This window comes from Vitis vinifera, chromosome 8, assembly GCF_030704535.1.
Source record: "Vitis vinifera cultivar Pinot Noir 40024 chromosome 8, ASM3070453v1".
Classification (NCBI taxonomy): domain Eukaryota; kingdom Viridiplantae; phylum Streptophyta; class Magnoliopsida; order Vitales; family Vitaceae; genus Vitis; species Vitis vinifera.
Window position 1 is genome coordinate 16,238,040 of NC_081812.1, and position 12,716 is coordinate 16,250,755.

General features: G+C 30.5%; 2 protein-coding genes and 1 pseudogene across 2 annotated transcripts; all 3 read left to right on the top strand.

Moving 5' to 3' along the window:
- Positions 1-269: 269 nt before the first annotated feature.
- On the top strand, positions 270-3,055 carry LOC100254617 (tropinone reductase homolog). Its single transcript, XM_010655941.3, has 5 exons — positions 270-502; positions 584-791; positions 1,807-2,023; positions 2,109-2,221; positions 2,692-3,055. Exons 1-5 carry the CDS (start codon positions 408-410, stop codon positions 2,866-2,868), a joined length of 810 nt encoding a protein of 269 aa, XP_010654243.1. The 5' UTR covers positions 270-407; the 3' UTR covers positions 2,869-3,055.
- Positions 3,056-4,725: 1,670 nt separating this feature from the next.
- LOC104880193 (tropinone reductase homolog) lies at positions 4,726-7,524 on the top strand (annotated as a pseudogene).
- Positions 7,525-9,273: 1,749 nt separating this feature from the next.
- Positions 9,274-12,053, top strand: LOC100252918 (tropinone reductase homolog). The gene is made up of 5 exons (XM_002271801.3): positions 9,274-9,530; positions 9,632-9,839; positions 11,178-11,394; positions 11,498-11,610; positions 11,689-12,053. The coding sequence occupies exons 1-5, from the start codon at positions 9,370-9,372 to the stop codon at positions 11,863-11,865; spliced, it is 876 nt and encodes a 291-aa protein (XP_002271837.2). The 5' UTR covers positions 9,274-9,369; the 3' UTR covers positions 11,866-12,053.
- Positions 12,054-12,716: the final 663 nt, after the last annotated feature.

Genomic DNA, 12,716 nt, shown 5'->3' on the forward strand with positions numbered 1-12,716 from the left:
AATGGTTTTTTGGACTTGTACGATAGTGTTAGTGCTAACATGACTGCTGTGAATATTCGTTTAGACGAGTGGCTCATTCATACTCTAGCTTGGCCACCACGAGCGCCTATCTAGACGAGTTGTTGGGCTAGGTACACCATCACGATACTCGTGTTATCTAAGCGAGGCTATTTAATTATGCCCAGCATCACCACGCCACCAACACTTCCGCATGACAAAGTCTCCCAATTGCTGCAAAAGACAAGCATTACCCATCTGCTATTTTCGTCCTTTACTCGTGAAATTTCATGCTTACCGCATAACTCAACGGCCAGCACAAAGTTACAAAAAGCCGCTTGTTTTGGGTTTATGCATACGAGGTGCTTCAGTTTTAGGAGCTCCATTATTGGGACTTGGCAGCCAGAGAGATGGACCCGGCACAAACAGAGATGAGCAGCAGAAATAGTAGATGGTCCCTCCAGGGAACGACCGCTCTCGTCACAGGTGGAACTCGAGGCATAGGGTTAGTGACCTTCCTAATTTTTGTTTGCTCAAATTTCATCGTGATAGTGATTAATTTGATGTGAATTCGGTTATGAGTTAGGCATGCGATCGTAGAAGAATTAGCAGCATTCGGGGCAACAGTTCATACGTGTTCTCGAAACCAGAAGGAACTGGATGAGATGTTACAAGTATGGAAAAGCAAAGGCTTTAAAGTGAGTGGATCCGTCTGTGACGTGTCATCGCGACCTCAGCGGACTCAGCTCATGGACACCGTCTCCTCCCTCTTCGACGGCAAGCTGAACATCCTTGTAAAAGTTTCATTAAATCTTTTATTTTATATTTTTTTTAAAAATACATTTCTGATATATAAAAACACATTAAATTGTTTTAAGACTTGGTATTTATATTTATTTTCCATTTCCTCTTTTAAGTCCTCATAGTGTATTAGATTTGTTCTCACTTATTCAATAGATATCGATATAATTAGTTGAATTAGGTTAAAATCTCGTATGTTTTGTTTCTTAATTTGCTTTTTTTTTTATATTTCTTTCATTAATAAAAAAAATTTACGTTTCCATTTTAGAAAAAGGAAGTAATAAAATTTTACAAACATCACAAATATACATGATATTTGGATATGACAAGACTTCAAAAGTCTTCAAATTCTTAGCTTATTATATTTCGCTTTGTTTGATTCTTGAAAAATATTAAAGAAAGAAAAAAAAATGTTAAGAAAAATAATTTTATCATATTTGGTTTTAATGTAAAAAATATAAAAATATAATTAAAATTAGTAAAAAATTTATATATTTTTAAATTATTTAATCTTTATATAAAATATAAAAAATATATGAGATGGGTTTACAATAGCATATAAAATAATTTATTGATTTAAATCTATTTTTTATTTTCTTTCATTTTTTCTTTTCTCGTATTTCTTTTTTAAACCAAACATAACCTTTATATATAAAAATATTATTGTATTGATCTATTCATCTTTTAAGTCATTCCTAAAAATGAATCAAGAATTCAGATTTTTTCTTCTCCGTGTTTTTAGCATAATAGAATGTTGATATGATGACAATTGCATTAATACAAAGTGTAGCAAACAAAACTAAGGGTGGACCCTGCAGAGATAAACAGTGATCATTAAAAATATCGAATCACAACATAGTTTATAAAATGTCGTTATTAGCATCGGAATCAAAACCAAATTTACTTTCATGGTGACACGTTGATGAAACTTCGCATCATTGATCCCACAAATTTGTTTTGCTTTGGTTGTTCTTTTTCACTTGTTTTATAATCTCATGGTTTGTCTAGGTAAACAATGCCGGTACAGTTATATCTAAGAGAACCGAAGAATATACGGTTGAAGATGTCTCAATCATAATGGGTACCAATTTTGAATCTGCTTATCATCTGTCTCAACTTGGATATCCCCTCTTGAAAGCATCCGGCAGGGGAAGCATAGTATTTATCTCCTCTGTTGCTGGCGTCATGGCCTTGCCTGTTATTTCTATCTATGCTGCTTCTAAAGGTATGTTACGTAATGAAATGACAAAATTGATAAGAATTTGGTATTTTACTAATAAAGGTATCACAAATGTGATTATTTTATACAGGGGCAATGAATCAAGTCACAAGAAATTTAGCGTGCGAGTGGGCTGAGGACAATATACGAGTTAATACAATTGCACCTTGGGTTATTAACACCTCACTCATCCATAAAGCAAAAGTAAGATTCTAACTTTATTGCTTAAACTTTTACAAAAATTGATAATTTAATATAATATCAAAACTTGATTTGATTGGAGTTTATGGGTTCGAGACATCTTTATATAATTTGTATGTTTGTTTCTCCAATTTATAATTTTATGATACCTTTTCATGTGTCCCTCATGTGAGATTAGTAGTTCAACAGTATGATTATATTTGAATTATTTTTTTATTATAACAAACAAAAAGGTTCAAAGAAATTAGTTTAAATATTTTGTTTTTTAATTGTTTGAATTAAATTTATATAATTCATTATCTATATTGATTTCAAAGATTGAATGATCTACACGTCTCAAGAACAATATAGTCGTAAATTACTAATATTTTGCTTTTATCTGCATGGTGCTTTCATCTCTCTGATTCACTCACATGATTCCATCCATTTATTAGGCGAAACTCATCATTGTTTTTGGTTTCCTCCTTCTACAGGATGATCCTTCCTCAGAAGAAAAGATAAAGCGCATAATCTCTCGAACTCCTATTTGCCGCATGGGAGAGCCTGATGAGGTTTCATCATTGGTGGCATTCCTTTGCTTCCCTGCTGCTTCATATATCACTGGACAAGTGATATGTGTTGATGGTGGATATTCAGTGACTGGCTTCTAGTTCTACCCTACATGCTCAAAACTATAGTTGAATAAGGTCTCCAAAAAGATATTTGGAGCCAGTTGTTGCTATTGCTATCCATTATATATATATATATAGCATTAATAATTTTCAAACTTGTTTACATTATTAAAAGGAGTTCTTACATATATAATATAAAAAACTTTTTCCATTATTTGATATGAGATATCATAATCACTCATTATGCAGATATAATGTTTTCATCATATCTCATGAAATTGTAAAATCAAACAAACATACACTCCATGTCAAGCTAAACAAATTATCACATCGGGATTAAAAATCAACTCTAATACCATCTATAATAACTTATTACCAACTAAATAGATATTGTTAGCTTGGGACTTAAAGGATCTTTACCACTTTAAAATGTTTTTACATTATACAGTTGGAGCAAATTATTACAAATGGTATTAGAGTTAAATCTTTCATTTTGATGTGAGAGTTTGATAGTATTTTAAGGAGTATTTATTTATTTGATCTCGTAATCTTATGAAACACAATGAGAACATTATGTTTGCATGAAAGGTGATTGTAATATCTCACATTAAATATGAAAAAAAAAACTTATAAATACATTTTAAAACTTTTTTTAAGTTCAAATCAAATAATATCTACACAATTAAAAGTAAGTATTAAAATATTAAAATAAAATGTTTCTTGATTCATATTAGAGTTGGATATATTCACCATCAAATCATCAATCTATAATACATTAGTCATAACGCTAGTTAGGCCCGAAGACTAAAGCCATTGACAACACTTCCTCCACTCTCCCTTTGAGGAGTCAGCTCTCATCTTATATTTTTAATGAGTTATCAAAATGTTAAAGACAAATTACCTAATAAGTTTTTCATTAATTCTATTATTTATTATTTTTGTAATTTATTATCAATTCTATTCATTTAGTTTCACAATTTTAGTTTAATCCCTAAATTTTTTTAATGTCAATCTTAAATTATACTCAAATATTACATAATATCTTTTTATTATGTTTTTTTATTAACAATAAATGAAGAAAGCCATGTACCAAGAATAATTTTTTCCAACTCTTATCAATTTTCTAAATAACATGTAACATTCATGTATTTGTCACATGGTTTTTTCATCCTCCTTTAATGAAAAATCATAACAAAAAAGGTTAATTATTTAACATTTGCATATAGTTCATGTTCATGTTACTTTAAAAATATATATATATATTCTGAGGTTAAATTAAAACATGATAAAAATATGGAGACAATTTTTATCATATACTAATTAAAAGTATTCAATCATAAAAGTTCAAGATTGAATTATAAAATAAGTTTATCAACTTTCTAATGAAGTAGGATTGCACTAATATAAAGATCGTAACTTTTGCTATTGTTGTTCAAAGCAATGTTTTCAAACTTGAACCAATCAATCATAAAAGTTACCTATTCATAATTTAATGGTTAAATTGTGATTAAATCAATGATATCATAAATATATAATTTATATATTATTAAAATTAAAATATTATAAGAAATTAGAAAATATATGAATAATTTAAGTTTTTAAACACATTAATCATCATTAATATTGATAGCTTAAATTATGATAAGAATAACATAAAGATTTATTAAATTATTACTATTTTTAATTTATTAAATATGTAACTTTTAGTTTTTAAGATAAATAAGATTTTATTATTTAAATTTATTTGCATTTCAATAGCTATATATTTTATTTTTTTCAAAATTATTAGTTCTTTTATTTATATTATTTTGATATTATTATAGATAAATAAAAAGTATTTATATTCATTTTGGATTTGATGTAATTATAGTCTTTTAAATGCTTTTCTTTGATAAGATGCAAGCATGGTATGGTGGTCCATCTTTTGATTTTGCATGCAAGGAAAAACGGGCTGTAAATTTGCCATTCCTTATGATAGAACAAGTGTGGGCTTGGGTGAAGAATTTGGGCTTAACAAGGGGCCTTTACATATTGGGCCACTGCAAGCGGTTCAGCTCATGAACGTTCTTAAAAGATGAGTTGAAACTTGAAAGTACACTTTAGGAAGGCGACCTCGATATTTTAGTTCGCTTTCATTAAATCCCAATGACCATTTAAATTAATAATCTACAAGATGTTGTACTTATCAATGACAAAAAACCTTAGAAGTGGGAATCATTTTAGGATTGAATTGTCCTATTTAAAAAAGGAAAATTCAAGATGCATCATGCATGTGGGCCGATGGGATTTAAAAGGGAGTAGGGCTTTGTTTCACGGGACAATTGTCTTTTGAACCCAATTGAGCCCAAAAATTAAGATTTGACCCATAAAAGTTGCATCATTGATGGAAAGAATATAAAATATGAAGAAACCAACTTCAAAACTACTTTCTACTATAATATTTGAGAAACTTTTTTATTTTTATTTTTTTTAATAATTATTCTGAAAATTTATTATTTTTAGAAAACTAATTTTTTTTAAAAATATATTATAAAAATAAATAAATTTGACATATTTTTCTATTATTTTTTATATACATAATTTTAAATATATATATTTTCCAATATGTTTGATTTTGATTATGAGTTAGGCAGCATTTGGGGCCATAGTTCATACCTGTTCTTGAAACCAGAAGGAGCTGGATCAAAGGTTAGAAGAACGGAACAGCAGGGGCTTTAAAGCGAGTGGATCGGTTTGTGACTTGTTGTCGCGACCTCAACGTACTCAACTCATGGAGACTGTGTCCTCCCTCTTTCACGGCAAGCTCCACATCCTCGTGAGTTTCAATAAATCTTTTGTTTCGGTTTGAAACTTGGAAATGCATTTTTGACTTTTAACTACAAATTTAAAAATAAAATAACTAGACACCGATTAGACGACTACAACGTTTTTAAATCGATGGATCTTATTCCTTTGTAAGCTATAATTTTAAATCGAGAAAAATAGGTTTTAAAAAGTTAATGTCTTGTTTGATAACCATTTTTGAAAATAATTATGAAAAATAGTTTTTCAGAATTGTTTTTTAAAATCATCTTTAGATATTTTATAAAATAAAAATTTGTTTGAAAATTTGAAATATTTTTAACATGTTTTTAATATTTTAAAAATAATTATTATGTCTAAAACTGTATTTTTAATCATTGTACACAATTGTACAATTATTTAAAAATAATAATTTTAAAAAGATAAATGTAAACAACTAAAAAATATTTGAAAATATAATGTTTTTTTTTAAAATAAACAAAAAACAAAACTCAATTTTCAGGTTGTCAAACACATTTTACAATTTTTTATTTTTGTTTTAAAAAACAAAAAACCGTTCTAAAAAAAATTGTCAAACAAGCCCTAAGCATCTCATTTTGATATATTTTTTGTTTTCTATTTTTAAAATTTAAAAATAATAATAATAATTTTTATATAAAATATAAGAATTCTTAAAGGATTGTATTAAAATGGTAATAGTTTGTAAAAAAAAATATTTTTTTTTTTAAAATTATGGTATCAAAAAGATTTTATTATTTATTTTTAAAAAAAAATTAAACTAGTTTTAAGTATATAAGATAGTCTCATACTTCTTATATAAAAAATTTTATTACTATATATATATATTTTTTAAAATAAAAATTATTTCTAAACAAAATCCAAGTGCAATGATTCTTTTATTTGAAAACCATATGCTTAAAATTAAAAACTAATTAATTTTTTCATAATTTCCTTAAATCTCTTTCTTATTGGCTTTCTCCTTTAGGAAAAGGATTTTTTTCACCTCTAAAAATAATCAAATTTTAAAATTATCACACATATACGACATTTGAATTTCACAGTGTGCAAGTCTTGATCCAAATAATGATACATTTCTTGCATATATGATGAGTTAATGAAACTTCACATCATTGATCTTCAAATTTAGCTAGGTAAACAATGCTGGTGTGGCTATACTTGAAGGAGCTACAGAATATACAGAAGAAGATCTCTCAACTATAATGGGTGCCAATTTTGAGTCGGCTTTCCATCTGTGTCAACTTGGACACCCCCCTCTTAAAACCATCCGGTGGTGGAAATATAGTATCTATCTCCTCAGTTGCAGGTGTTTTAGCGTTGCCTACTCTTTCTGTTTATGCAGAATCTAAAGGTATATTGAGATAGTCAAATGATAATATTAGTAACAAATTAGTATAATGCTAATAAGTGGTTGACAAATGTTTTTATTTTATGTAGGAGCAATGAATCAAGTCATGACAAAATTTGGCATTCGAGTGGGCAAAGGACGACATTCGGGTTGACACAATTGCACCTTGGATTATCAGAACCTCGATGGTTGACAAAATAGAAGTAAAATCCCAACTCACTCCTTTCCCTTTCATTGAACATGCTCACATTAAGGATTTCTTGTTAAGAAAAAGAAAGAAAATGCTCAAAGAACTTAGTTTAAATCTTTATTTGTTAATTTTTTTCAAATTATGCTCCATATTTCTATAGAATGATCCTGTTATGAAGGACGATTTGGCACGTTCACTCTCTCGAACTCCTAGTTGTCGTCCAGGAGAGCCTAGTGACGTCTCATCGGTGGTGGCATTCCTTTGCTTTCCTGCTGCCTCATACATCACTGGACAAGTGGTATGTGTTGATCGTGGACATACAATAACTGGCTTCTAGTTCTACATTTCATGCTAAGAACTAGAATACTTCATTAATTGTTTTTCTTTATTTATTTAACTGTCAAAAATGAATGTAGAAAAGTAAATAACTAATGGCTAAAAACTAAAAAGAAAGGAGAGATGAGTGTAACATTGCATCCAAGAGTAGGAATGGCAACGGGGCGGGTTTGGGACGGGTCATTCCCATCCCATTCCCGCACCCGATTATACAATTATTTCCCATCCCCGGCTCAAACCTGTTTCGGGACAGGTTGATTGGTTCCCATCCCCGTTAACAAAAAAATTAATAATCCCATCCCCGCCCCGTCCTGAATGCCATTGAGCCCTAACCCTAACTAGTAATGAACAAACCTCATACCCAAATGCACTTTCCTTTCACTGATTATGATAATATACCAAAAAATGAAAAAATAATATCAAAGATGAAATTAGCACCACAACAATCATTAATTTTAAGCCCATAGTCAACTTAAATGATTCAAAATTAGTGCAAAACACCAAAAAAAAAAAAAATATGAACCATTTATGAAAACTGAACCAAACGAGAACAACCGTGGATGTGAATCCCTCTTCAAGTCAATCTTTGAACCAAGACTTCATCAAATCCACTACGGTTTTCGCGTTCCTTTTGTGTCATGCTCTCGGACAAAGATTTCAAGGTGATTCTCAATCATCTATGACTAGTTTGATGTTGCGAAAGAGGAGTTTTGGGCTCTAAGGCTAAACCAAGAACAAGATGGAATTGATTTCAGAGTATTTTAGTTGGTGTGAGTGAGGAAGAAAAAGTCGTATTGATCCTAGAGATAGGGATTCAAGCGAGGAAGAAGAAGGAGAAGTGGCTGTCGGAATTAGGGCAAATGGAAAGAATGAAGGACCATTGTATCAGAGGAAGAAGAAGAAGAAGGAGGAGCAGCCGTCAGAATTAGGGCAAATGGAAAGAATGAAGGATCATTGTATCAGAGGAAGAAGAAGAAGAAGGAGGAGCAGCCGTCAGAATTAGGGCAAGAATTAGGGGAAATGGGAAATAATGAAGTATATATATAGGGAGTTTTTTGACATTTTAGTGGTAGTTGAAGGGTAATTCTGTAAATGCATATTAGGGGCGGGGCGGGGCGGGTTGGAACAAAATCCATACCCGTCCCAAACCCGATTCGGGTTTTAAAAATATTCCCATACCCGCCCTATACCCGTTTATTATATTTTAAACCCGTCCCAATAGGGGGGGCCGGGGCGGGTTACCCGATTAGCCCAGAAAATTGTCATCCCTATCCAAGAGGCATCAATGCACAAGGGAAGCCAAAGGCGTATGATTAAAGGTAAGAAGATGAGGGATTTGAGGCTTGCATGGATTGGCCTGTCGTTCTGAAAGATTTGCCACATGGACTACGACATTTGTCTCATCAACCCAAATCATGACTCAACATCAAGGAACCTAACCATATCATCATCAAGGCCCACTTTATCATACCAATTTTCGGTGGTTCAACAGTGTTTTTAAAAAACACTTCAACCTAGCTAAAAAGTGCCTTTTAAAAAATAATAATAATAATAATAGATATTTGATAAAATTTAGAAAATATTTTTAAAATTTTAGGAAATATTTTATAATATTAAAAACTTATAAGTTGATTCTCCAAACAAAACATTTTAAAAAGACAATGAATATTCTTAATTTGGTAACCAAAGAAACCCTGCAAAAGACACAAACCACCCTTATTTGCTGCAAAAGACAAGAATTAACTATCCCCCATCTTTGTCCTTGAGTACGTGTCCTGATGCCTGCCAACCATATTCAAACCCTAAACAGAGCCACAAAACCCGGCTAGCACCAGATTTTCTATGTATGGTTGCAAGCAGTAGGTGTTTCAGTTTCAGGGAGTTCCATAGTTGGGATTTGGAAGGCAGAGAGATAAGCATGACAGAAGCAGAGATGAGCAGCAGAAACAGAAGATGGTCTCTCGAGGGAATGACCGCTCTCGTCACCGGAGGAAGTCGAGGCATAGGGCAAGTGACATACATTAATTTTGCGCTACCGTGATCATGTATCTATCCTGTTGTTATAGTAACAGCCACTGATTTTTGCGTTAATTTGATTGAGTACTTAGGCATGCAATTGTGGAAGAATTGGCAGCATTTGGGGCAACAGTTCATACATGTTCTCGAAACCAAGAGGAGCTAGATCAACGGTTACAAGAATGGAAAAACAAGGGCTTTAAAGTCAGTGCATCCCTCTGTGACGTGTCATCGCGGTCTCAGCGCACTCAACTCATGGAGACAGTCTCCTCTATCTTTGACGGCAAGCTTAGCATCCTTGTAAGTTTTAACTGAGCTTGGTGCATATAGCTGGGGTTCATTAAAAATTTGTGACATTGAAACCCATCTAAATATCTAAAATGTATGCTTTTCTGAATGATTGGTATGTTAGATTTTTTGGCACAATTTTTTTTTAAATTTTAATTACCCCAAAATCATTCTAAATAAAAAGAGGCATTTAGCAATTTCTTGAATTTATTTTTGACTCTTAGGGTATGTTTGATTGCTATTTTTGAAAATTGTTTTAGAAAACAGTTTTTAAGAATAGTTTTTTGTGTTTTCAGAAAAAATTTGTGTTTAGAAACTGAATTCTGAAAAATAATTTTTGTTCTAAAAAAAAAAAAAAAACATGTTTGGTTGAGTTGATAAAAAAGTTTTTTAGAATTATATTTGAAAGTTTTTTTTAATTAATAAAGTATTTTCTTCCATTAACATGATATTATAAATATATAAATAATTTTCATATGTACAATTCATTTAAATTTAAAAAAAAAATTATTTCATTATGAAATTTTTACACTAATTATAATTTTCTTAAACAAATGATGACTTTGTCTATATGTGTAAGTATATTAATTTCAATAATTTAAAGAAGAAGAAAGGATTTACGGGTGAGGGTGTGGTGGTTGGGTGGAGTTCATCTTTACGGAAACACAAAAAATAACTAAGAAAATACAAAAAAAATGAGAAAACATAAAAAATAATATATTCTTTGAATATTGAAAAAATAATGAAAACATCTTTTTATTATTCTCAAAAAAATGATTTTTGAGAACACAGAAAACACATCCCTTCCCCAAATAAGTTTTTTGCGTTTTTTATTCTTGAAAACAGGAATCAAACAAACCCTTATATTCTCTATCACGCTACTTTTTGAAAAAACAACTTTCAGCTGGCTAGCCATAGAATTTCTAAGAATTGTTAGACCTTCATAATTTACCGAACATATTGTATACCCTCCCAAGCATGTCCTCTAATACCACCATTTAATTATTAAAATATTATTTGTTTAAACATTTTTTTATCAATTTATTTAAAATTAAAATTATTTAAAAAAATTATATTTTAAAATTATTTGATATTTATATAGAATAGCTAAATAAGTGAACATTTTTGAAATAATAGATAAAAATAATTTATTAACTTTTAATTTTGTTTTTCTCCATCTTCTTTTTCTTTTCTTTTTTCCCTCTCTATTTTTTAAATTTCTTTTAAATTTTCTAGAACCAAACCTAGCCTAACAGCCCGTCAAATACCGCTTATTGCATACTTTTATTGCTTACGAAATGAATTAGCTTCTCTTAATCTTTATCTGAACTCAGTAATTAATTTATATAGGTAAACAATGCTGGAACAATTATTCTCAAGGAAGCTACAGAGTGTACAGCTGAAGATTTCTCCACTATAATGGGCACCAATTTTGAGTCAGCTTATCATCTTTGTCAACTTGGACACCCTCTCTTGAAAGCATCCGGGAATGGAAGCATTGTATTCATCTCTTCCATTTCCGGTCTATTGGCCTTCCCTGCTTCTTCTATCTATGCGGCATCTAAAGGTAGGTTGAAAATAACTAATGAGATATATATATGGTCAATGACGGTTTGGGAGATTGATTAAGAATTGAAGAGCGACTTACAAATGTGAGTATTTTGTGCCAGGGGCAATGAATCAAGTCACAAAAAATCTGGCATGTGAATGGGCAAAGGATGGCATTCGTGTTAATACAATTGCACCGTGGATTATCAAAACCTCGCTCCTCCATGTTATAGACGTAAAATTCTAACTGGCCGTTTCATGCATCAAATTTTGTAGCCAAATCTCATATTATTTTCATTCTCTCTCTTTACAGGATCATCCTAATATAAAGGAAAATATGTCACGCTTGATCTCCAGAACTCCTATTAGTCGTCCAGGGGAGCCCGATGAGGTTTCACCATTGGTGGCATTTCTTTGTTTCCCCGTCGCTTCATACATCACTGGGCAAGTGATTTGCGTCGATGGAGGATATAAAGTAACTGGCTTTTAATTTATTTGTTTCTCATGTTTCATTTTGTGTGGTCTTTGGGTTGCAAAAGTAAAAGGAACTTGTTGGATTGAGACTCAAATGCTTTCTGAAGGGGTTTTTCTTTTTGAATAAGTAGGGGCGTTTCTGTCTTCCCTATTGTTTCATACGTTACTTGTGTTGATGGAGGGTTAAACATAAATGTTCTTTTCCGAGTTGGCCCCATTTCAGAACTTGAGAGAGTGTAGACCGTGAAATTCGAAAATACTGGCCCATTTTCATACAAGCCTATGATAGTTGTAATATTTATTTAATTTTTTATTATATTATTTTATATAACATGTAAATATATTATTAGTCAATTATTGTCACTTGGCAATTAATGAATGCATAAAAAATAAAATCTGTATTTCTACAATTGCCTCCTTCAAAAATTTGTTCACAAATTTGAGAGTGAGTGAACAATTTTTTTGAAAAAATCCGTTACTTCTTTTTTTTTTTTTAATTGGTAATTAGAAACCCTAATATCAAAAGGATTTGAAATAAGAAATTTTATTAGCCAAAGTTTTAAGCCAATAAGCAAATTTTGAAACTTTGATTTTTACTTTTTTGAATTTTAATTTTTAATTAGAAATTTTAATGCCAAAAGAATTTTAAGCCAATCAAATTTTAAAACTTTATTTACTTATTTTGGGTCTTAAATTTTAAATTTTAATTGAGAATTAAAAACCTCAATGAATTCATTCAATATTTTTTTTTTTTGCTGAACATTCTATATATTTTTTTTCATTTTCTTCTCCCCCAATTTATTTCTACAACAATTGTTTTCTTTTAATATTCTTTCTTTCATTATGCTTTCTTCCCTTTATTTTCAT

What these genes read in the sequence shown, in the direction of transcription:
- LOC100254617 (XM_010655941.3), top strand. Translation starts at nt 408, where the DNA reads ATGGACCCGGCACAAACAGAGATGAGCAGCAGAAATAGTAGATGGTCC. An exon ending in GGTGGAACTCGAGGCATAGG is followed by an intron (nt 503 to 583) that starts GTTAGTGACCTT and finishes GTTATGAGTTAG; the next exon opens with GCATGCGATCGTAGAAGAAT. An exon ending in TATCTATGCTGCTTCTAAAG is followed by an intron (nt 2,024 to 2,108) that starts GTATGTTACGTA and finishes TATTTTATACAG; the next exon opens with GGGCAATGAATCAAGTCACA.
- LOC100252918 (XM_002271801.3), top strand. Translation starts at nt 9,370, where the DNA reads ATGGTTGCAAGCAGTAGGTGTTTCAGTTTCAGGGAGTTCCATAGTTGG. An exon ending in TATCTATGCGGCATCTAAAG is followed by an intron (nt 11,395 to 11,497) that starts GTAGGTTGAAAA and finishes ATTTTGTGCCAG; the next exon opens with GGGCAATGAATCAAGTCACA. An exon ending in CGCTCCTCCATGTTATAGAC is followed by an intron (nt 11,611 to 11,688) that starts GTAAAATTCTAA and finishes CTCTCTTTACAG; the next exon opens with GATCATCCTAATATAAAGGA.